The 27,000-nt window shown below is 35.9% G+C and overlaps 1 protein-coding gene across 1 annotated transcript; it reads left to right on the forward strand.

Annotated features, from left to right (window-relative positions):
• Positions 1 to 775: 775 nt before the first annotated feature.
• Positions 776 to 26,883, forward strand: LOC117332581 (sphingomyelin phosphodiesterase-like). The gene is made up of 13 exons (XM_033891552.1): positions 776 to 1,198; positions 3,030 to 3,194; positions 6,088 to 6,211; positions 6,963 to 7,069; positions 7,588 to 7,757; positions 12,411 to 12,521; positions 12,910 to 12,990; positions 15,253 to 15,340; positions 18,793 to 18,875; positions 19,322 to 19,514; positions 19,943 to 20,032; positions 24,256 to 24,350; positions 25,259 to 26,883. The coding sequence occupies exons 1-13, from the start codon at positions 920 to 922 to the stop codon at positions 25,371 to 25,373; spliced, it is 1,701 nt and encodes a 566-aa protein (XP_033747443.1). The 5' UTR covers positions 776 to 919; the 3' UTR covers positions 25,374 to 26,883.
• The last annotated feature ends 117 nt before the right edge of the window (positions 26,884 to 27,000 follow it).

Consider the following 27,000-nt stretch of genomic DNA (forward strand, 5'->3'; position numbering starts at 1 on the left):
GATTAATAGTTGGCTAAACTTGTATTTTATCCCCAGTAACTAGTAATGTTGGTTTGCTGTATTTATCGCCCTCATGAACAGCCAGGGACCAGGTGTCCTTTTGAGGGGGTTGGGGGTTGGGGGGTTGGGTTGGGTTGGGTTGGGGGGGGGGGGGGGGGGGGGGGAGTTGGTGACTTCCTCGCTGAACACTGAATAACCCCCTAAGCCCCCAGCCCACCCATCACCATCCCCTCCATAAGTAAAGATTGGTTTGTATATCATTACTACCACTTTACAACATATAAACAATAGGACAGTCTCCGGTCATTAGCCCAATAGATACTATATCTGGTGAAACACTGACGAAGCAAAGTCCACACATACACAGGTGAGCGTGTTGATGAGAAGATTGTGTGTCTATTTAACACCAACTCATCAAAGAGAAATACACGTTAAATACCATTGATTATTGATAACGCTTTCAGGGGGATCTTCTCACTTATTTCCTTGTCGTTGATTTGCTAATCAATGTTCGATAGGCTATGGCCAGTTATGTCAGTATAGAACGAACTTCTGACGAGGACCATCTGTCAGAAATTGTCCGTCCGTCGTCCAGAGCTACGTTATCGCAGCTAATGTCAGTGTTGAAATACACGGAGATATCAAAGTGGTTATCTGTAACCGACACCGGTATAGTCTTAGTGAACTACATGCATACACAGTAGTACTCTTTTTTTCTTTTTTTTTATAGTTTTATGTCAATCAAGCTCAGCCGATTACGTGTCCCGTCAGGGTCACCGTACACGATATCGTACGATACACACAGTGTTCGTGATGGAGAGTAAAATCCTTCTGGTCGTGGCAGTTTGTGCGGTCATTTTGACATTGACTGGTGCCCCATGGGTCTATAACCAATACAAGAATAGCGACGAAACCAAACATGATACCGGCATCCATGCAGGCAAGGTGCACCCCTGTGTCGGAGAATAGGTACCTTCCTTCCAAGGTGCCCAAGTACAAACGGATGATGTCGAAGTGTGGTACGGTCGACTTCGCCGCTATCGGCTGTAGCGTCTGTAAAGTAGTTGTATCGGGGCTTCAGAACCTCGTCAGGAAGAAGAGTACCCAGGAGGATGTGGTCATCTTCGCTACAGAGATATGCAAGGTGTTTCGGATAGAGGACAGTCGAGTCTGTGACAGTATCACAGTTCAGTTCAAGGTGAGGTGTCGACTCCCTGATGGGGTTAGTTAAATCAATGACTCAACTCAAGGATCGAGTCAAATTACAGCCATTTCATATATATTTACCATTGTATGGCACTGCCACTATATAACCCTACCAATTCAGTTGCGAGTTCACCAGCTTATGAACTGCCAACTGAAATTTGAATTTGAACATTTCAAAAAAAAAAATCGCACGACAAATAAAAAATCGCAGATGGTAAATATAAGCATTGAACGGCTTTCAGTTGGCATTCATAGCCAATATGAATGCCAACTGGACAGAGGCAAATCATGTTGAATTTGCCTCTGTCCAGTTGGCATTCATATTGACTATGAATGCCAACTGAAAGCCGTTCAATGCTTAAATGTATCTTATCAAGTTAGGGATTTAATAACAACGGTTTACATGGGACGAGAAAAATAGCAACCCTTTTGTAACACAGGGAACAATGACTCATGGTCAGGGGTTGAGTCCTGGGTCGAAATAGCGTTTTTCAGGGCCAATCGCATGGTTCATTTTCCAGTTGCTCATCATGAGTTTCTAACACGTATTCTATCACATTCACATTGCTTATAACACTTAGCTGATAATATGATTTCTACATCGCAGATTCAGAATGATGAATTAAATGCGTTTTCACATTCTGAGCGCGGAATTGCGTCTGGCTTATCCTCTTGGCCGGGCAACAACGTTAAGATATCAAACATATCTTGTCAAAACTTATTGCATAGATGTATCGGGGTTATTTCATCGAGTTCCTGCGACCAATATTTGTCTGTTATAATTTAACGTCATGTCCATTTAGGTTCCCTGAAATCGTCTATGGTATAGATAGGTGTCGGGTTTGTAATCAAAACTGACAAGTACATGTACCTCCTACTCGAAAGAGATTTGCACAAATCTCTGAAGAACGCTTAATGCTTTCTTTCCTATCACCCCGGAAGTCAAAGCGGCGATAAAGCTGTTTGCTTTCAGTATCGGTATGAATGACATGGCTTTGCAAGTATCATATTGTGTCATTCATATTGATTATGAATCCAGTGTAATTAATATTGACGATTACAGCAATATCTTGAGATGTTGCTCAGCAATATGTTCATATGTTTACCCGCCGAGCTGTATTGATAACCGCCTAACACAAGGTCATAATGAAATTAATTTTACGCGAAACAGATCAAAATCCTTGCGTCTTGGCAAATCTTTCAGCTGACCAAGAATTCAGGCCAGAGGAATGAATAATTCAAAACTGCACTATAAAACCGTGTCATATTTTAGTAAAATCAATCGAAATCAAATTTGGTTGTAAAATAACCTTCTTACAGTTTTTGTACACAAAAAGTCTTGATAACGGTATGATATTAGGTATTTTTGACAGCACGTGACTGCAATGCTATCGAACTATCGTATCAGTCGCTCGTGATATCACGTGACCGAACTTCGATGTACACTACCGTATTGGTCGCACGTTAATAAAGGCAGGATTTGGCAATGATTATATAGGCTAAAATCGAAAACCCAGCTTTTTTTTCGCCGGTTGTGAATCGTGTAATTATGTTCTATAATAAACATATTTGTATTACATTCACACACTTATCAAACATGTCATCTCTGATTTCAACACGACAATATCTACTATTTAAGCAACGACGGTGATACACACACAAAAAAACATAACAAAAAAGTTCTACGACTTTTTGGAATTGTACTTGTTTATTATGCGTAGAACAACAATAATAATTATATAAAATATTTAGTTCCTTTTCTTCATATATGTGAACATTACACATCGAACAAGATGTAATGTCCGTGTGGTGTTTGTTGTCAGGACGAGTTGTTCGGTGTGGCAGAGAGGCTGTCTCTAACTCCCGCACAGGCATGTGGAATACTGATTGGGACCAACTGCGGGACGCCTGACGACCCCAACGTTATGTGGAACGTAACCATGCCCAACACCCCGAAACCACCCGTTACCCCGCCAACGCCACCCAAGGTAATTGTGCACGAGGTCAATCATTATACACTACGTTATGAAGTTTCATTAGTGTATAATTATGATCTGTGTTCTAATTAGATTGATGTAAGTAGTCCATGGTTCTACCATTTCTCCCGTTCTTAATTTGCACAAAGGTTGTCCCAGCAAATCACCAATGTCATGATACACAGACACAAAGCCATAGTTAGCAATCCACTCGTCAATAAATATCTCCATCAATAGTCTGTCTTCCATACTATTTATTACATTTTTACCAGTGAAATATCAAAAATTATTCATTCTATAAAAGTGATATTTTTCACTTGTGAAAAATATCACTTTTCCTGATTTGACCAATCAAATTGATGATTAGAAAATACAAAAATAATTGACCAATCAGAAAGCCCGACATATATGTCAGCACCTGGACAGGGGAAACTACTTTTTTTGTCAACAAATTATCGCTGTAGGCCTAATTAGCATACGGGGCAGGGGTTTCGTTGATAACAAATGTAATAAACAGAATATCTAACAGTGTCTTCAGTAATACCAAATATATTTCACTCGTGTGGCTAATATTTTGATATTTTTCACTCGTGCTGCGCACTCGTTAAAAATATCAAAATATTAGCCCCACTCGTGAAATATATTTGGTATTACTGAAGACACTGTTAGATATCCTCTATGTATTTCTTAGTTAGCCGTTTTTCCCCATACCGCCTTGTTTACATAACCGTGTCCATATTATGTTTCGTTAAGATATGTTTGTCTCTGACTGACCCAGAACATGCGAACATCGTCTACAATGCCTAAAGGGTAATCTATATAGCAAAATAATGTTAAATTTCAAACACGAATAACTATCTAAAAATCTGCACAAAAATAGGTATGTAATATACATGTACCAAAATGTTTGTTTGGACATGTAGTTTCTTTGCTGTAGATGCTATCAGTTTCTTCTATAGAGTTCCTTTGTGGTAAGATGTAGCGTTGGATAATTATAAGTCACACGAATAACCAAACCTGAAAAATAGCAGAGCTGTTACGCTCACAGGTGTCTATAGCACAGGGTAGGAGCATTTGTTTGACCTGATTTAACTTTAGGTACGTATAAAAACTTATTTTGTTTTGACCTTGAAATGCAAATGACGGCTGTGAATAACATTACACAAATATGGCATAAAGGGAGGCATTTCAATCAATGAAACTGTTGATACTCAATGGTTGAACTATTAATTTAAATACAGTCTTCTTGCCATTTCTAGAGTTCTTTGTAATGTCTAATAAGAGCATTTTTGATGTTTTAAATACCTCCTTATACACCATATTTGTGTGATATTATTCACGACCGCCGTTTGCATTTCAAGGGCAAATAATAATACATATCAAGAAGTCAAATCTGGTCAAACCAATGTTCCTATAGTGTGCTTTAGACACTTGTGAGCCAAACGACATGGCAATTTTGTGCAATATATACGGTACAAATAAGTTGATTATGTCCCCCTGAAACATGCATTTTTCGTATGTTTTGTTAAAATTTACAAATAGCTTTACAAATTACGTGTCAACAGCAAGTCCCACGGTTTGCCATTACACATACTAAAAGTTCATCAAGTTATTTCTGTTAAATTGCACCATAGAAGGAATTTAGACTGGATTTGCTGTTTAGATGGCCCTTAAGCTGGCTGGAGCCCTGTCATCCCACGCAAAGCACCCTGGCTAACGTGCATCCTTGTCAAATAGCTTTGCCGCGTACTGTCATTTTGGCATGCATGCCTCTCGTTATTCTATCTCCCGACATCAATCAGACAATTCCTTAATTCTCATAAAATTTTCAAATTTAGTAGAATTACTACGTACCGATCTAACATTGTCTCACAGTCCGAAGTCGACATGCAATGTACTTGTGTTTCGGTAGTACTTTGACGACTCTCTCTGACGTGTGTATCGATATATAGTCAGTTTCCCTGACAACCAAGTTCATGGAGGCTTTCTATCCGACAAATCTGATCTCATTGCAAGACACGAATCTTCGGGATAGGCCAGCGAATCCTGCGTTAATTACTCCTCTATACTGTCGAAGAGACAAACTATCGACTATTTACATAGGACATAGAACAGTATTTAATATTTAATTGTCATTTGAAAGTTCACAATAAAAAAGAAGAAAATAAATAAGAAAATAAAATGTTTTTATTTGACATTTTTTCTTTTTTGAAATTTGCCCTTTTTCAGTAAGAGTAACAAATCACTCAGTGACACCACTTACCAACACCAGGAAACTTTTAATTCCGACAGTTATATCAGGAAACTTTTAATTCCGACAGTTATATCAGGAAACTTTTAATTCCGACAGTTATATCAGGAAACTTTTAATTCCGACAGTTAATAGAATGTCAGAAAATGACTTGACCAAAATTTGAAATATGGTCACTACTTCCAAGACTTATCATCAGCAAACATTCTTTCTCAATGAGAGTAATTAATGATTGGAACAGTCTACCATCAGCAGTTGTCAATTCACCATCAATTAACTCATTCAAGAGTAATCTCACACTGGAACAACATTGATCAAATTAAGCCCGCCCTGCTACTAGTTTTAAGATCGAAATGAATATATTGAATTGATATAGCGCATAGTCCTGTCAGAGGGAAACACACATGCATATATGTATATATATTAATTGGCAGGTTGAAAATCATTGAATCGGCAAATAAATAACACTAATGGTATGTACAATCAAACCGAAAGTAAGGCTCTCTCAACAAGGAATGCTAAAAGGAAAATATGGAGTTTTTAGATATTTAATCAGGTGGTCAAGAAGCAAATATGCTTATTAGACGATCATCTACAGCTATTGCTATTGCTTCCTTTGACTTTCATTGAATGCAAAAAAATGTTTCCCAACAGTCAGGAGCCTTAAAGCTGCGCATGCTCCATCTAACTGACATCCATCTCGATCCGGCCTACGCGACAGGAGCAAACACTGACTGTGGAGAACCACTGTGCTGCCGGAAACCAGACGGAATCGCACGTAAGCAGTGTCGCAATATATCACGGAAAACTGATTCCATACTGAAAAACCAAGTATAGGGACTGAACATATGTTACAAGTTGTACATGGACATTAGAATAGGCTTGCTTACTAAGTACTTAAAGCTACACCATACGGTTGTGTTGGCCTAGAACTCTTTGGTAACCTAAATATTTGTACACAAATAGAAGGAGAAACACTCCAATCAGGTAAAAAAAATCTGCTACTTTTGAATATTTAATCACAATACAACAATACAAAGTAAGCGCACATTTTCTGAACATTTGGTCAGCAATCCCAAGAATTCAGACAAAGCGACAAAGCGAGACAGTAGTGTGAAAAAGAGTTTACAAACAATTGACCTGTTTGGCATTTTAAGTAAAATCGAAAAATAATGTTAGTTACAAGAAACAAGCGTATAATTATTATCACATCGACGAAAAACTCTTCTGATATACATTTTTTTGTAACTCACTCTACCGGTTGATCAATACCAATGACAAAGGTAGAAGTCTAACATTTGAGTTTAAACTCCGGTACAATGGCATCGTGTAATTCTACACATGGTCTTTGATAATCAGTCCAACTACATTCCATCTCCGCGAACGCTATCCGAGACAAGTATGCCATTGGTTACAGTTTCAGCAGACTTCCAAAGCGCCCAATGACAATGCTTTATATTACTTAGGAACTAGATCAAGAATGGTTTGTCTTTTGTTTTCAAGCTGACTAGCATGTTTGTCTGTTGTAGCGTCTACCAAGGACGGGGCCGGAAAGTGGGGATCACATGCCACGTGTGATACGCCGTTTATCACACTTGACAGTCTATTCGCACACCTCAGCTCCATACAGGACCAGGTCTGTACATTTGATAACCCAGTGGTAGTCCATGAATCATATGGTGGTTTATGGCCCAGTGGTGGCTCAGGACCCAGTGGTGGTTCAGAACCAAAGAGTGATTTAGAGTCTAGGGTGGTTCATAGCCTAGTGGTGGTTCAGCACCTTTTGGTAGTTCATGTCCCAGTGGTGGTTTAGGACCCAAGAGTGGTTTAGAACAAAGTGATGGTTCAGAATCAATTCTGGTTCAGGACCCAGTGGCGGCTGAGAGGCCAGTGGTGGTTCAGGACCCAGTAGTGGTTCAGGGTCCACTGGTGGTTCAGGACCCAGTGTCGTGATTCATTATCACATACGTGAACTATAATTAAACATTCACTGGTTCTCACATGTTCCGACATTCTAGCTATCACTTATCATATTAAAGTAGTAAAGTAGAGAAATACTCTTGTATATATATATATATACATGTATTTATACTTTCTATATTTACGGGAGAAATACCCACATATATAGACATATTCTTTCTATATTTGATCCAGTTTGACTATGTAATATTTACGGGAGACCTACCGCCACACAACATCTGGAACCAGTCTAGGACCGACCAGCTTACATCACTGCAGACATACACCAAGCTGTTTAAGAAGTACCTTCCAAAAAAGATTGTCTTCAACGCCCTCGGCAACCATGAAAGCGCACCAGTAAATAGGTATGTCCTTACCAGTCAGGTAAGCAAATAAACTTATCGAAACTTTCGGGCATTTGTTCATTACAGAAAACTGTCAAAAGCCCATATTTGTTTTATTTTAAACGATTTGCATTTGAGCCACTTGTTGTATTCATTCAAGCAGAGAAAAAAGACTTAATTTTCGTTGGCGGTTATTCTTCTCTTCAAAACAATACCTGTGAAATAATTTTTAAAAAAAAGGTGACTGACTCTAGAGACATTTTTTTCAAGCGATGGACATAAACTTGCATGTCTAAACTGTGTTAAAACACAAAATATTGGTACATTGTATTTGTCCATTTTGATTACAAAATTGGTAAATGTGTATATTTACATGTATAACAAAGGTCGGATCTGAAATGGGTGTATGGGTACCTGCTACGTTCCACAAAAATCCAGTGTAGGTCTGCACCCTTTCGTCAACCCCACCTATGAATGTGTTTGTTTTTTTTTCCATTTAGCTTAAACTCTCTTTTATTTCAATTACATCAAACCTGTTTAATTAAAATGAATAAATAACGCAATGAGAAATATGAACAAGTGTCACAGACACTTCTGTAAACCTTGACACCTTAACCACAAAAGATTTTGGTTAACCAGCATTAACTAGATCGACAGCGCATTCTTAGAAAAGCGTCATTTGCATGAATGTATACTAACGTACTGAAAGACACAGATTTAAATTCAGGGAAATGGAAAATATCTAGAAATATTGAAACCAAACTGGGCCTTCTCGCTGGGACTTGTATTAAAATTTTCCATTTCCGTAGGCATTGTCTGATAGAAGTGAATTCTCTAATGCCAGATATGGAATCAATTAGCCGCATGTTCTTCAATATGAGATATTACGTCATAATTGTAACGTTGGAGACAAAAAGCCGATTCCCTTGAGAATCGCTGTCCTTTGAACGAATTTGTTGACGTGACTACTCAAAGGACTAGTCATTCCATTCGTTCTAGTTTTGTAAGGTTGAAAATATAATCATACGCATAAATCAATTCTAACATAGATTTGAAATAGCAGATATGAGAGGTCACCACGAACACTTTGTACACGAATTACTTAATATGCACGAGGCTCCCTCTCCTTCATCGGGGGAGCGACGTAATTCGAATTGAACGCCATTATAGGCCTATACGTTATCCAGTTTCATGTATTGTCCATGACGAAATTGATTGCTTTTATGACATTGTGGTTTTCACTGTACTGTTCTCTCATTATATTCTAATATGCAATATCTGTTAAAGTTAAGAAGTCATAGGACAGGTATAAAAGTGTTATTGCCAAAACCCATCTATATTCACTAACTCATACAAACGTTGCGTGTTACCAATATCAAGGAAATGTGCCTTCTCGGAAAATTCAATTTAAGGTAATAACTAAAGATCTGCTGTTTTATAATTCGTTTTCTACGTTGTATCATTTGGCTAACCGTCCTGTACAACAGAATGTTTATACTGTAGTGTATGTCTAACGCCGGTAAATGAATTGGATTGAGCCCACATGCTGTTGTTTATTTACAGAGAAAACGTTACTCATCCAAACACTTTAAAGTTTTCATAGAATCTATTTTCCCTGTCTGGATTGCAAAGAACTGTCCTTGTCTAGATTTAATATACGGTCTTTTTGTCATGACAACAGGTTATATTGATGTTCAAATATCATTCCAGACGACGGTAAAGACCGCGTCATGTTAATGACTTCCTGGGGATAGTAGCGTCAAGGACAAATCACTTAAAGTCTATACTCGTTTAGTTATTTCATTGAAATCAGACTTACCCTAAGACTAGATAACTGGCAATGCGCATTTCCTCACCAGATCTGGTCTCAAATTGGGCATACATATTTTCTTATATAATAACATGAACAGCTTTATTTTTAATGGAGGATGTATAAACTATCTATTTTTACGACAATTTAATTTTGGTATACAAGGATTATGCATGCATTGTAAATGTAAATATTGAAATAATTAGATAAAGTCCAAATCGTGAAATCGATAATATAAATGTGCCGCTTACATTTGTTCATACTTGGTCTGCACGTATATTTATTCATATGTATGACGGTTCTTTAGGGGTCGCGATAGCTCAGCCGGTTAGGGCGCCGGCCACATAACCATGAAGATCCAGGGTGCGTTTCAACGCCCCCTACCCGTGTCAGTGTGTGTTTCTCGGGGAAACTGAGAAATTTCATGGTTGTGTCCTTGGACAAGAAACCTTATCCTTATTGCTCTGGATGGCATGTGCCGAGCCTCTTGTATGTTGTTCAGTGAGGTAGTCTATCAACTACTAAAAGGAGACCCCGCCTCAAAATGACATGACCCTGGCTGTTCACGGGGCTATAAACCCAACGTCGTTCGTCCTTTGGAAAGGATGCGTGTGGATGCGGCTGTTTTTTATGCTGATATGCATGATGTGTCAAATGCACGTGAATGTCAACTGTAAATTTATTTTCTGTAAAATATTGACTTGAAAGAGCAACATAGTTGAACCATGATTCTATCATTCAATATGCGGATGTTTTGGACTTTCCTGTTCGTGAAAACTCGTAGAAAAATAAGGGAACCGTTCGGTTTGTCAATTAGCGATGAATACGGAGAACAATAAAGAATTGGACAGAACTTAATAAAGTCAATGTGATAAAGGAATTCGTCTGCATGCATAGCCACAGATGAATTACCCCATTACTCTTAAACTGCCACACATTTAGAAAATGCGTGCACAGAATACCTTTGTAGTTTAATATGTTGTTCAGTAGCGGGCTTGCGTATTAATTGATTTTATGCCGATTTCTATATTGACGCAGGACATCGCGCGACCAGGAGTAGACACAGAAAATGCATGCCACTTAGAAACCTGTGACGTCAGCGGAAGTGTACTTATCAGACAATACCGATAAGACAAACAAAACGTTATTGCTTGATCAAATGTAGATAAGAACTCGCCATTCCTAATTGCTTACAGGAACATGCCTCTTTCTTATCATTTGGTTTGAAGTGATATTCCTGGTAATCGTCCATGTAATTGTAACAACAGTTTTGGCCACGGACAGTACGTAGATATGGACTTTATGGAACGGAAAACTATATCAGAGACAGATATAATGAAAACGCATTATGAATATGTAAGCATTAATGTTCGTTCGGGTAGTAGTTTACTTACAAAACACTCAAACCTTGACTGGTCTTATTATGGTTATATTATCTCAGTGGAAGGGGGAGGGGCGGAGGGGAGGACAACATGGTTACAAATGCAATTTTTGGAACAACAAAAAAGAATACTATTGCTTGCTTACTTATGTGCAACACATACTATTAAACATATTGCATGACGCATGTAAAATTCGTTTACCTTCGTCGATTTTAGAATTTCTCTGGTGGGTCGTGAAAATGTATGGGGCCAACTGACCGACCATGTGGATGTTCTCCGAGTACTTCGGCTTCTTCCCACTGGAAGACCACTCTTACATCCGGGCGACTAAGAGTGAATATGGATGTATTTTGTTTCGCAAATAGTTAAATAGTTTACATTTCTAAAATATTTTACCTCGAATGGGGTGATGACTTATTTCACAATAATTGTTTATTGCTAATCTATTATATACTTATATTATATGCCTATACGTTGTTGTATATTAGTGTATCATATACAGCCCCGAGTTTACTGTAACGTTAATTTAGAATGCCGACCTCGGCCCATGATGTCGCAGTGAAGATAAGTTGGCCAATCTCGATGTGTGCCATCTCGGCTACAGGCCAGGGACATTTGATTAATTTGATGTAATTGGACGGTTTTGTGGATTGTGGAATCGAACACTCCAATTGCTTTAAATCGATTTGTAGAATTACTTGGAGGATGAATCACTTTTGCTAATTTCGACCAACTGTTCTTTTTATTAGTAAATTAAACATGTAATCAAACCTGTCTAGGAATCTTAGGTAATACTTCTAAGACAATTACACAAATATTTTCTTTGTCTCAAATTTCCGGGCACGAATACAAGACCGACATGCAACCTGATATGGGCCTCTTTCCGCATAAATATTCAAACAGAACAAAAACAAACCATCGGGGCGAATGTTTTATTGTTTTATACCAAATACAAAAAGAATATTTTATAAGAATGGCCTGGTATCGGTAGTATGGTGACAGCCATTGTTTTTGCCAGTGTTTTGATCAATGTGTTTTACGATGGCCAATGGTGACCTGATATATTTATGTGATATACAGTCTTAACATTTATACTTCTGTGGTTATCGTGGTAGCACAATTTTGACGGGAACGCAAACGAATCATTCGTATATTGTTTCTGTACCATAATACACTTTGATCAGCATCTTATTGCCAATGACAATAGTCGCATGTACGCTTCCGGCTGTGTAATGCAACATATACATATATTTACGAATTTCAATTACAATTTAAGTAACGTAAGCGTCTATTAGGAGAAGGTACTTCAATACAGAAACTATGTATAAATGTTTCCTTTTGAACCACACGCAATATAGTTTTCCGCGTAGACACTCAACGAATGTAAAACATTCATTATTTAAAATTGCGGTCCACTAAAAACTTCATCAAGGCTGCTATACTATTCCTTCTATACTTCAATAAGAATAAGTTTATTTGCAGTTTCCCGCCAGACTTTATTAAGGATAACCAGTCCATTTCCTGGCTGTATGAGGCACTGGCCGATAGCTGGGGAACATGGCTACCTAAAACCGCACGTCAGGATATATTAAGGTAACTCACGTTAACAGCTCGCCACACCAATTATTAAAACAAAGAAAATATGAATATAATTTACCTCGGTTTTTGTATTATGATATGTATACATTCGCAACCCAAGATGCTATGATACCACCAGTACTGTTCGCTGCAACCCTCAAGCTTCCGTTTTGGGAAGAACAATTGCCGTATTGACTCGGAATTTACTGTATGTCCGGTGATAGGTGTCGAAGGTCCAAGGGAGGAACTTGTTTATCAAACGTCTTCCATCGCATGTTGTTGAATGTCTCTGTACAGCTGATGTAAAACACGCAATGAAACTGAATTGTCTTTTCTTACAAGCTATATAGGAAAGCTATATTGATATTTGACAATATTAAGTTTCGTTTATCTTTCTTTACAGAGGAGCATTCTATTCCGTTTCTCCTAGCCCAGGCTTCAGGGTCATATCACTGAATATGAATTTTTGTAACAACGGGAATTGGTACGTACTACTCATTACTTACCTGACGGGACATATTCAATAAAGCTTGTTTTCTAACACTTTCTGTATACGTTTCCAAGGTGTCACGCCAGTTATAACAATTATAGTTTGTAACGCCAGCTATGACATGTATGATTTGTGACGCCAGCTATGACATGTATGATTTGTGACGCCAGCTATGACATGTATGATTTGTGACGCCAACTATGACATGTATGATTTGTGACGCCAGCTATGACATGTATGATTTGTGACGCCAGTTATGACATGTATGATTTGTGACGCCAGCTATGACATGTATGATTTGTGACTCCAGCTATGACATGTATGATTTGTGACGCATGCTATGACATGTATGATTTGTGACGCCAGCTATGACATGTATGATTTTTGACTCCAGCTATGAAATGTTTGATTTTTGACCCCAGCTATGACATGTATGATTTGAGACGCAATGCCTAATTTACGTTCCAAATAGACTATGTTCATCGAGACAATACAATGTTGGTAGTTGAAATTATAACATAGCTTTTCATATGAAGCTTTGTTTTGAATTGAAGGCCGTTCTTCATTTATTCAGGTCATAAAAATAACTGCAAAATCGTAGATATTTCTAAATACATTCCATGTATGTTCTTGATTCGAATGTACATTTATATAAAGTTCACACCCCCATATTTGGTAACGTAATCTGCAATGCTTGTTATAGGCGTATGAAAGCCAAAGGCAAGTAAATATCGGAAGTGTTGTGTTAATATTGAATCTATCGATCTAAAAACAAACTGCCAATTCATTTTCTTTTTTCTTAATTTAATATCTTACTGATTAAGGTTTTTGGGCAGTGGCGTAGCCAGGCGAGAATTATATGGATTCTTTATAAACTCTGGATGCATTGGCATAAAAGCAAGCATAGTAGCTACGCCACTGATTGGAGTAATGCGAAAATTCCTAGGTCTTCAATAAAATAAGTTACTGCTTGACATAATGTTGGTAACATCGCTATGATTAATTGAAAATGCATATATTTATTCCAATTGTCTTGACACAAATATCATTATTGGACGGTGAATAGTACCTTTGAGATATAGATAAGTAATAAATTACTTCATTTTGTTGGTGATGCAGAGAAAATGAAGTCGCGTTTTTGTATGTAAATGATAAAATGTCACTAACGCTGACATTTGCAAACGACATTTATACATTTGGGATCCATGAATACGCGGTCGAAACATGTTTAATGGTATTAGAAGGGAAAAAGCCAGCATTGCAGATAGTCTTGATGGTGCCCTGTTTGGCGGGTCGCTGCTTTGTCAAGTACTGTACATTTAGGCTAAATACGTGAGGGCCATTCGGCTGCGATATTTCCTCCACCGCATTATTTTGTGATGTACGCTGTATTCATGGAGAAGGTAAAAAATGACGGAAATAATCCACACGTAAAGTTTTTTTCTATCGAAATCGTGAAATTAACCCCCGCGGAAATTACCCCCATGCGTGAAGTTTACATATTGGAATCGCGAAATTAACTCCCCGCGGAACAAACTGAAGTTTCTGTTGTCTTTTATCGTACCAATTTGTGTTTCTATTTCGTCCGTTAGTGATTAAACCGCGATTATTAAAAAGTATTTAAATCTTATGTGTAAAGTTTTTGTGAAAGACGACATTTCAAACCCGATGTTACCTATTTGTCGTGGCGTCATATACGTACTTAGGCGGGGAATTGGAGGAGGTCGTGGGATTTCCAAAATCAAATATACAGTGTACCAACATGAAAATGAAATCTTGATTGCAAGCCAGAATCGATATCAGAAGAAAATGGATTATCTAGAAAAGGGGAACTACGATAACAAGACCATGTCCTCAAGAAGGATAACCGTCTTGCTCTGTCGACTGTAAATCTAGGCCAGGTCACATCCCCGAAATACCACCTTCTCAACCAGGATGATGACAATGAAACCATCTTACTAAAGAAATGGACTGTGAACGTATTAATGTTGGCGCTCTCAAATTTTCGCGCATTACCACACATTAATTTCTACAGAAATAGTATATAGAAAGTGTAATTAGTGCAATGATAATTAATAATTCTTGAAGCGCAATAAATGCTAAAATAAGATTTCCGCTTAAATTTGTCCTTTTGAGATCGTTATGTTATTACTTCAAATTACAATTCACTTACACCCAATATTATTTAGCATACGTGTGCGTTGGTGAATATATGATTTTCATACCAAGACATACTTTCTAAATGGTATGTTGTAGGTGGCTGCTTATCAACACTACTGACCCGAATGGACAGTTACAATGGCTTATTACTGAGCTACAAAAGGCAGAGGACAATAACGAAAAGGTAAACGGGCATGACTAACTACAAACAACCCTATCTGACCAAAGGTTAGACTGGCCACCTGTCTCTAGAATATCAAAATTATGAATTAGATTGAAGTTTATGATTTTGGTCTTCAGGATGTGTCTGATAAGTTTCAAACTAGATAATCTAGTATTAGAATCTAGTAGAGCAATTCTAATAAAAAAACTTAGGGGCTGGTGGCCAGTCTAACCAAAGGTACGAATGGAAGACTTTGTCATGTTCCTCTGGTGTGAACAGAGTAATGGAACATCACCAACCTGTCCTGTATTCACGTTATGCCATATAAGAGATACGGCTTTTCCTTTGTTTCTATATCAACAGTGATTATCTGATAATTTCCTAGTTCTGATATCTAGGCAGGCGATTTTGTATTGACCAACTGGAGAAATGGCCTTTATAGTTATTACATTTTCTATGTGTGTCTGTCGAATCCTTGTCCTTGAATTTTGAACTTTTGATTAATTGCCATTTGATATATACACGACTTAAGCTCACGTTATATTAATATGACATTGTGTCCTGTATTAGAATTCTTAACGGAAATAATTGCAAGATATTGGATAACCTTGCCCAGTATATTAACCAACAGCTGGCGTTGAACTGCTCGTCAGCAGTCTGGACTGGCAGGAAGGGTGATCGTTACCCGCATGCAATTAGGCAGTGTAATACGGTTTGATAGCTTTATAAGTGGTTCATATCTGAGGGGAATGTTCCCTCAGCTGTCTGCACGTAGACCAGATACAAGCACATGTTCAATAGTTAACCTCTGGAGTAATATCATTTAAGAAGTGTGCAATAAAAATCATCATGATTTATACGTACAAAGTGTTAAGTTTTCGCAAGGTACTGATTTAATATATTAAAAACAAATTTCACACAGTTTTATATATAGTTTAAAGTGACTTACACAGCAATCGCGACGTAGTAAAAGTTAATAATAAGATATGGAAGTTTTTAGTTCATATATGAATTAAAGATGTGTCCCATCAACTTCCTAAGATGTTTCGACATATTGATCAATACTACCATGATTTATTCTAGAACCAGAAATAGTCTTTGTGATGTAACCTCTCATTCAGTACGTATCTATTGTGTTGTTTTATATATACAAATGTGTATCACAACGATATCAGTTGAGTTACTGAAAGCATATTTGTGTTTGGCTGTGTTTAATGGACATATTTTGTTGTGATTACAAATCACTTACGAAAATACTGGAAAAGTGAATTATGTGTTCATATTTGAGTTATAATTTGCTTGTTTCATTGTCGGCAGATATACCATCATGAGTTTATACTTGTCTTTAGATATACATGTGTACATTGATTCTGTATTAGATAAATAATGTTTTTGATTTGGATTTGAGGTTCTCTCCTAAATACCCTTTTAAAGATTCCTGAAATAATTCCGAATTATTTTTTTTCCTTTTTCAATCATTTGACGATATAGGAGGTTAACATGCAATCTTTTTTGTCTATGAGGAGCTGTTGAATAAAGTAAGCGAATTAAGTCATTAGAAGTTAAATAGTGTGATTGATATATAGGAATCATTTGTAATACCATTAAAGTTAGCAGTTAGTGGTCATATATCTACAAATGTCATTGATTACTTCAACATTTAACTCGTTGAGTTACATATTCTTTTCAGAATTGATGATCTTTTTGCATTCTGTCTAGAATTATGCCAGTAGATCCGTGGAAATATTGCAGTTTAATTTTGTGTATATTTTTTTTTTAATTTTTACGGTAAAAAATAACTTTTAAATTTACAGCTTTTAGGAAATTGTGTTATCGCTGAAATTAATTCCTATATATATATCAAATATGTTTTACAACTTTGTCCAGTACGATCCTTTAAATGTGTTAAAAGCGATATACAACTGTTCCGCTTAAAAAACGATATTGTTTGTTACATGGTAATTGAAATTTTTAATTGATTCGGACGTTTTATACAAGCCTTTTCATAATCTGGTATTACGGTGTGGAATGTCCAGAAAAAAATGCTTTGCCCACATGGAATTATGGGTATGAAGATAATCGATTCTCGTTTGAACGCTAAGTGTGGTGGTTTGTCTATTTAATCGTTAACATGTAATCTGTTGCAACCATCAAGCATGTAATATATCCCTCGTGCAATTCTCGTGCACTCAATCTCTAGTGTATACACCCATGCACACTGCATGTGCATCTGCGCGGTTTTATGACTCAGCGTTGGCCGTTGTAGTGTTACATAGGAACTGGGTTATAAAATGGCATATTCTGGCTGCAGTGATGCATTTAACTGCAAGACTCTGCCACTAGAAGTTTGAAATTAGTCTCAACAAGATTTCGGCACGCGCTTTGGAAGGAAGAGTCCATCGTACACTTGGCCAATCTCCAATAGATAGTAAAAAACAAATCTTTGAATTCTCCCTGCCAATATCCAACATGGACGCCAGACAGTAGGGCTGGGCAAAATTGTTGGTTGATTTCTTCTGATATTTAAAAACGTTTTTGAAGGGTTTGTTAAAGACTATATCTTTATTATGTAAAAACAAATGTAGATAAATATAGATTGAAGAGATAGTACTTTGATGGGAAAGAATGTAGAGAATTTTAGATGAAGGTTCCGGATTACGTAATCGATAAACATATATATACAATGTACAAAATTAGTTATACAACATACATATATACGTGTCGTTTATTATGTTTAGGAGAATTTAGGAGAATATGTTTTTATATGTTATCGATATTACCACAGTTGGGTTATTCATATTCATATAACCTGATCTGAACAGATTCCTTAACTGTTCCTCTCACAGGGACTTGGCACGAATTCCCACCCCACGTCCAATATGTATATATATATATATGTAGGAAAAAGAAATATGTCCTTGGAAGGTAAGTGTATAAAAAATAACACAAGAAAAACAAGACTTTGCCGCTAGGCCTTTCTGCCCTCTCAGGTTTCTTCATGCGTCTGAGATGGCAGAAAGGTCTAGCGGCAAAGTCTTGTTTTTTGTTTTTTTGTTATATTATATATATATATAATACTATATTGGACCGTGGGTTGGAAAGTTGTGCCAAGTCCCTGTGGTTTCTCGCATATCTAAATATGAAACGGTATGTCAATACACATGTGCTTTGTAGGAATAATACATCCCTGTTTATTTTAAGGTGATTTTAACGATTTAACAAGTGTGCTCCATCATGTAAATATCGAAGGTAATTTTCACCTGGAGAGAATAAGTGAAGTGATTATCCGGATCTCAGTATTATTACTGCATTATTTGTCTATTGTTGCTGATATTTTTTATTTTATTATTTTAGCAATAGTTACCAAATTACAGCAGTCATAAATAGTGAGTAACCTGCTGTGTTTTCAAATAGTTGTGAGGAAGCTTCTTTCTGTCATATATATCTGAAAAAAATGTTTCTACATATTGTAGGTTCATATGATTGGGCATATCTTTCCTGGATCTAGTGACTGTTTAAAGGCTTGGAGCTGGAACTACTTTAAAATTGTCAACAGGTAATGTTATCATGTTTCATTCATTTGTGATAAATAAATATATCCTACAATTATAACTGAAGAATTTTGACTGAGTAATATCACTTAAACGACTAAGTGATATCATTCAAACGACTAATTAATATCATTCAAACCACTAAGTGATATCCTTCAAAAGACTAATTGATATCATTCAAAAGACTAATTGATGTCATTCAAAAGACTAATTGATATCATTCAAAATACTAATTGATATCATGCAAACGACTTAGTGATATCAAGCACGTGATTCAAACGTCCAAGTGATATTATATAATTACTTAAACTTAGCCATAGGTGACATCATTAAATCAGAATAAAAAGTAAAACGGCGCCCCATAATTAAAGGCATATGCTTTCTTGGCATGATAGCATGAGTTCAATTAATATGACGTTCGGTATACTTACCCTTATATTATTCTTCACAGGTACGAGAGTACAATAGCTGGACAGTTTTTCGGACACAGCCATTCCGACTTCTATGAAGTTATGTATGACAACGTCAATTTCACTCGACCAATCAGCGTCGTGTATATACCCGGTAGTGTGACAACATTCACCAACATGAACCCCGGGTTCAGGATTTATGAACTGGATGGTTTTTATAATGGCAGTTCATGGGTAAGGATACATGTCCTCGTGTTTAACCTGACGAATAAACAAAATTTCTTATATAAGTTTGCATGTTTCAAAACAAAAGCATTTTAATTAGTTAATCTTCGATGATATTGTTCAGAATTGCTTTTCATCCAGAGTTCCAAATGTCATTACGGATGAATGGTCGAAATTCAAAATGAAACAATATCAGGGCATATGTTGTACATGTATGGGCGAAACCTAAACCACTGCGTTTATAAATTGATGGGGATAGGTTTTTGTTTTGTTTTTGTTTTTTTTTGTGTGTTCTCTTTTATATTATATTATATTGTATCATACTACATTATATTATATTGTATTATATTATTTTATATTGTATTATATTATTTTATATTGTATTATATTATTCTTGTCCTTGTGTGCTAATGTTATGATACTCTAATATATTAAAGGCGGCGTTGAACTTCCAAAACTACTTCCTGAACCTTACAGATGTAAACGTCAGCAACAAACCAAATTGGGAACTGGAATATGACGCCAAGGTAGGGAAAACTTGCTATCTTCTATAATGTTATAAATTGATGTAGGCTTGATCAAAGTTAGAGCACCTTGTAATTCGCTCTCATCTCACCTGAAGAGTACATTATGGTGTAGGCCAAACATGAGATGAAGATACCTACAGACTGATAAATAATCACGAAATGGATGTTCTCCTGCACGTGACTGACAGCCCTTCGCGTTAGAGGCTGTTGCGTTCTATACTACTTTCAAATCACTTCCAATTTTAATCGACGATTAATAAAACCGAGAGTTTTTGTGACTGATCAAAACAGAGGCGTATAGAGTCGGATTGACGTAGCAGATGTTAGACATGCATTCTCTGCGTTAAATTGTAAAAACGGATCCGGCCAATTTCACATACGCCCTGAGCCTTAAAATATAAACAAGTACTTCAAAAATATTGATTAAAAATTAAAACGTATGTTATTAAATAATAGTTTTAGCTTCCTATGGACGTATATGATTATATGTAATTCGTCCGGTCGTCCGTTGTATACAATGTACCTCTTAAAACAACACATGCTATGATTAATGTTGAGTCGTTATGAAGATGGAATACGCGCTGCATCCAACGAAATGGAAACAGGCCAGGTTGGTAGATATATCTAAAGTACATTTGGAATGATACAGGGCACGATTTGAATTACGTGTAAATGCGTTAGATATATTATAAAAACCCACGTCTTAATAATGAATGAAATTCCGAGTGGTTTTATTGTTGTCATTAGTACATCATCAATTATGTATGTATAGTTTATGAGGTATGAGTTACCCGTGTAACTGTTAAATACATTTTAACACTCACGTAGCGATTATGAATGGAATTCCAAATTATTTTATTAATTTCATTACTACGTCATAAAACCGATGTCTCATGTGAAACGGCTTTTAAAGCATATAACTTTCTAGAACACATCTGCGCCCACCTCTGTTGATATATACTGATGAATATACCATTACTACATTGTAGCATGTCCTTGTATGTTATGGTCTCTCCTCCCTGATAAGCTGTATTTGGAATAGTCTGATACAGTGTATGTGGGGCAAAGAAGTAATTCAAACAGTGTGGACAATGAGGCTCGTTAAATTTTCGAGGCAATCCGCCCCTTTATCAAAACACAAAAAAATACAAATACAATCACATAATATATATAAGATGTACTGGAAATACAATAAAATACAATAAGAATAATGTTTTAAGCCTCATTGTCCACACTGTTTGAATTACTTCTTTGCCCCATATAATCATTACAAGTAATTCGTATCCTCCATACATTTATGTGAGGATCCAGTGTTATCTGGATTATTTCTTTGACCCATACCCGTCTAGTATGTGATATACTGTGCTATATTGTATTACAATGTATTTGTCTGGTACATCTAGCCGGTCACTCCACCTGGTGCTATTTAGTATTCTTTATCTGTTTCATTCCATCTGATACATCCTTTTTAGTATCCTTTATCTACTACACAATATCTGGTTTACACTTTCGGTATGTTCTTGTTATGGCAACAGGCAAGCTGGACGTCTTTCTGGGGTTATTCCTCTTGGGCGAGTTGCATTATCTCGCACTGCCTGGAATAAAAATCACCACTTGTTGAAATGTGAATAAATTCACATCTGGAGACACATGATATTGTGTAACATTAATGAGTATTCTTAATGTTAGAAACTGGAATTGGTTCTTCGACTCTTTTAAAATCTTCTAAAATTAGATTAAACTGTACATGTTAATTAAGTATTGTCATATTGTCCTTATTAGTTGTTCAAAATCTTGTTTTCTTTTCTTTTTTATTTAAAGCCCTGTGTGTCAGGCCAGCCTATCAACTCTGCGTTTTAACTTTGTATTAGATCACAGCCACTTGTGTTTTGTTAGTAATTGAGTTCAATCCGATGCTTCATTTTCTGGGAAACCTACCGTTTACTTCTTGAAAATTTTCACAGCAAGTTGGGCGTAAGCGCTGTAACGTCTATCAACATAGCATGATACTCAGGAGGCGAATTGATTTGAGATCTGTATTTTTTTTTTGTTATTCTTTCTAAGATTTTTTTCCATAAATGTCTCCTTTGATAAATCTTTATTTCTTGGTTTGACTTGATCGTTTGTTGGTGTTAGGAAGGCTATACTACAGACAACGGTATATAATATACAAGTTATTGACGTTCCCTGGTAAACGCTCAGCCAATGTGCTTACGATATTTCACTGAAAGGGCACTGTTAAATGATGGCACTTCAGTCCAAGTGGGCACCGTCCTTCAATTATCTAAATGTGTTGATAGGGCGTTAAAGATTAACGAATAACAAAACCAAGCTTGTAAAATTATGAATAAATAGAAGATTGCTTGTTAACAAACAGCTGTCATAGAAATACAGGTTACACGTCAGATGTACCCTGTAAACGTCATCAACACTGCCGGATAACCGTTTTAAGTTAACAAATACCTGATGACGTTTGTAGGATACACATAATCCGTCGATGTTAACGTAAGTTAGCATTTAATGTTAACAAACAGCTGGTGACGGTAAATGTTATCCGTCAATGTCCCGCCAGTGAACACGGAAACTGGTAACCGATATACGGCAGTTTCTCTCTCTTTATCACGTGATAAATGACGTTATCAAGCCGTTATCAGCCGGCTGTCGCTCTCTTCCAATGGCCTGCTCGAATTGACGGTCTGGATTGAGTTAAGGCTTCCACTCAATTGATTCAGAATTTTTAATTTCATATTTCATTTAATAAATACCTCCATATAGTAACATCAACGTTTAACTGTTGAAGAGAGGAACCAGAACTTTATTTAATCAGTGTAGATAAGACACAATAAAATTATAATACCATTGCGTCAACACAACACGTAAATAACAAGGCTTCGTGATATTATTAGATATTATTTTGTTGGATTGTTTTTATTTACGAATTCCCTGTATTATCACATAAATATCTTTGCGATTCCTTGTAATTCAACTCAGAATGAATCAAAGGTAATTAATGTTTCGTGAGAAAATTAATCAAAGGTAATTAATGTTCCGTGGGGGCCATTTCCCACAAATGTGTATGCATTATTATTAGAACAAGGACCAATGTTCAATTCCACATTTTTTTTTCTTTCTTCTTTTTTATATATATACATGTATATATTTCCAAATGCAATCTTTAATGTTAGCACCACAACTTGATAACACCACTGAAATTATAAATCAAAAAGTTTTTTATCTGAATATTTCAGTATTGGATTTAGAATATTTCTCATAATGCTTTATTTACGTATGGATCACGGAGTAAGTGGGGACACCATTAAGTTATATATTGCCCTTGGGCACACCCTATAGATCAGAGGTCTGTAGACGACGATTTCCACCATGCCTTTGACATGCAGTCCGGTGTCTATCTTCAGACGGTGTGTTATCGTTTAATACCCATTTATGATATAGGAATCCTGACTGTTAGGTTAGAATTTCCACCAAACCCTGTTTATATAATATGTTACAACACAGAATCGCTTACGTTGATCTTAAACTTCTGTCGGTGACTCTGTTAAAGATCTGAACTGGTTTGAAGTAAAGAATGCAACGTATTTCCAAAGAGTTATCAACAAGCAGTGGTGTATTTGAAATAGACCTTATAGAAAATCTCGGTTACTTTAAACCAATCCTAGCGAGTACCTGTGAACATCATATATAAGGTGCTGCAAGGTTCGGAGGAAGAAGCTGCTAGGAGATATTAGTGAAAGGTCTCAAACTTACTCAGCTTCATTTACTGCCTATAATGCCCTCCAGTAATTGTTAATAAATGTCACTCGATCCAATTAAAACATTGTGCGTGTTAAGTGACCTTATCCGAGCTGATTGATACTCTCGACTTGTTAAGTTATTCTCCGTCGTTTTTCCTCATTTTCATTCTCTTCACAATTGTCATCCTTTTCTAGATGTCAGTACAGCATATCCATGCTGAACAGACTTGTTGAACGTACCACTTGGATAAGATTGGATTAAAATTGTATATGATATCATTATGCATACGAATGCCAATTAGGACTCAAAACAGATTCTGATACGTAGAGGTTATATATCAAGAATGAAGAATGGCAATTTTCGATTCTATCATGAAGCTTGTATATATAGTGGTATATCATTTTGTTGAGAAATGCACCTTTTGTTATTTCAATTGTTGTTTTTTCATCTAGTTTAATCATATCTTGCAGGCTGACTTTAACCTCACCAATCTCTACCCTCAAGAGTGGGACAACTTGATTAATCGTATGAAGAGTGATGACAACTTATTTCAGAAATTCTACAGGTAAGCATAGCTTATGTATGGACTTCTCAATTGTCGTTGAATACTACTTTAATCTAAACAGCTTCATTTACTCATTGTTTCAACAAAAGATTGATTTGTCAAATATCTTTGTTTTCATGTTTGTAATGTCTAAACACATGCCTGGTTATAAACCATATACACGTTCAAAAAACTATTCATGGTTTACATTATTGTTATGTGCTTATGTTCATTCAAGCATTGATGACCGCGTAGCGGATTCTTACAGAAGTTTGCAAACAAAATTTGTTTCATACCCCGATGAAACTAAAAAAAAAATGACATCAACGCTTATAATTAATTTTTGAAAATGATTTTCTTATTTAAAACATGTTTTATGTACAATTTTACTGGTTTTAAATGGGATTCTTTTTCTCAAATCAATACGCAACGTCAATTGTCGTATTGTGACGTCACATTTTTCGCGCCATTCTCGGAATTTCTTTCATAGAAAAATGAAAAGAATTTTTCGACCAATCACATTGGAGTATTTACCATGAAAACAAAGAAAAATTAATTATATGATGTAAAATACAGCGAATCAATAAGGTGATAAGGTTTTATATAATGATGGTTTAATGCTTCATGAGGATGTACTTTATAAAGATATAGTGGCTCCATTGATATTTACATAGTACATGTACCAAATTATGGTGCGAAACTTAATATTTTAGAAAGTGAAAAAAGGTTTCATCTTATTATATATTACAACAGGCGAATATGAAATGTTTGCCCGAACATTGAATTTTGGATATCGTTACCCAATAGCAGTGCATGCCACATGCAGATATACTTTCAAGTAGCCTTCATACATGTTCCAATGCAGGTCGTTACACGGTAGATACACACAAATCAATACTAATTAATAACATTGCTTGATATCATTCCAGATACTATATGAAGTCTGCCCCTGCTGCCAAGTGTACCGGAGACTGTAAGAAAAATCTCCTGTGTGATCTTAGGACAGGCAGATCACACGATCCAAGTCTGTGTGCAAATATATGAGTGTGGTAATGGAATCACCTTTTAGGAGATTTTTTATGTTGTTTTTGTTTTTGTTTTTTCCCAAATAACTTTTATCATTATGATGCAATTTACTTGCAGTCAGTTTTTTTCTTCATGTTATTTTCACTTGCTGAATAAATCACGCGTTGAATCACTTTTTATCATGAACATGTTGATAGTATAAATGATTTTTGACATTCGTGGGGAATCGATGACAATGTGGTTTGGTATCAACTCTCACCAACTAACCACATATAACAGGAATATTAACAAACCCTTATTAACAGTAGATCGGTCATCCTAGAAATCCAAGGTGTTGCGCATCCGAGTTCGTGTACGAGTAATACTAACTTGAGAATGTAACGTTTGGATTACGAAGAATTAAATGTAGATACATCTGTACGTCTCGGTCCATATTGATCATTTTCTGCCTTAAAGATAATTATGTTTATGTCGTTCAGTATATATAAAAAAAAGAAGTGTTTGGATCGCCAATAATCCCAATAATTACTATTTCAATAAAATGTATGTAAAATAACTTTTCAATATCCAAAGTAATGATTTTAAATGGGGATATTCTTACTATAATAGTAATTTTGGCATTACCAAAAACATAATGTTTGAAAAAGGGACCATTTTCCGATTTCTTTATATGAATATCTAGTATCTTATAATTTTTGGTATTCCCATGACATACCTAATACTTTCTTCTGTTGTCTTCCTAAAAATCAGGCGATAAAACAGTATGACATAAAAACTTATTAAGTTGTGATTGATGCGACTTGTTTAAGATATCTTCCCAATGTCATCGTTTCTCCACATCCGTTATTATTATGGATTGTAAATATATTTCCAATGTACGTGTAAATTATTACATAAATACATATTTTTCATTTTGAAAGCTTTCCATAAAAATAATATTAAAAAAATTTTTTTTCCCATTACTATTGTAATTACAATTATTTAACTTGATCTATTTTACAACAATTGTGAATCAAGTTGAATTACCGGGGAGTCTTACTGTGAGGGGAGACCCAGTGAAAACAAAAACAAGCTATTATAACTAACGTGGTTGTTATCATTGTGTGTGTATAGCAATACTAGAAACAATGTGAAACCAATTGCAATATATACATTTATGGTTTTACTTCAATATTTTAATAATGATAAGTGAATACTTACAATTTATGTTAAAGGCTTATACCTCCATAGTATAGTCTTTACAATATCAGTTAAAGATCTAACTTTTAAGAAGTACGTATTTGATTTTTCTGTATCATTATTGTTAACTGACGTCATTGCCACAGCTCAAGTGAGCTAGGGAGATTTTACACAATAGCTGTGTACGTCCATCATGAAGTTTGTAGAATAAAGTTCTATAAAGTCTGCACAATGAAGAACATTTGCCTTCATTTGGGATATGTTTAAAGTAAGTAAGTTTACATTGTCAATATGAGCCATCGTTTCATCTTCATGTTTCATTGTTGTAATAAAACAAGAACCAGAATAGCGCCATGTTATATTATATGTCGACGTCACTTGAAATTATCTGTAGCTGAAGTTGACAGATTCCACCATGGAATACAATTTATCTGTGATATAAATAAAATGGTATATTTCCCATCCT

Source organism: Pecten maximus, chromosome 8, assembly GCF_902652985.1.
Source record: "Pecten maximus chromosome 8, xPecMax1.1, whole genome shotgun sequence".
In the NCBI taxonomy this organism is placed as follows: Eukaryota; Metazoa; Mollusca; class Bivalvia; order Pectinida; family Pectinidae; genus Pecten; species Pecten maximus.

What these genes read in the sequence shown, in the direction of transcription:
- LOC117332581 (XM_033891552.1), top strand. Translation starts at nt 920, where the DNA reads ATGATACCGGCATCCATGCAGGCAAGGTGCACCCCTGTGTCGGAGAAT. An exon ending in CCCCGCCAACGCCACCCAAG is followed by an intron (nt 3,195 to 6,087) that starts GTAATTGTGCAC and finishes GTTTCCCAACAG; the next exon opens with TCAGGAGCCTTAAAGCTGCG. An exon ending in GCACGTCAGGATATATTAAG is followed by an intron (nt 12,522 to 12,909) that starts GTAACTCACGTT and finishes CTTTCTTTACAG; the next exon opens with AGGAGCATTCTATTCCGTTT.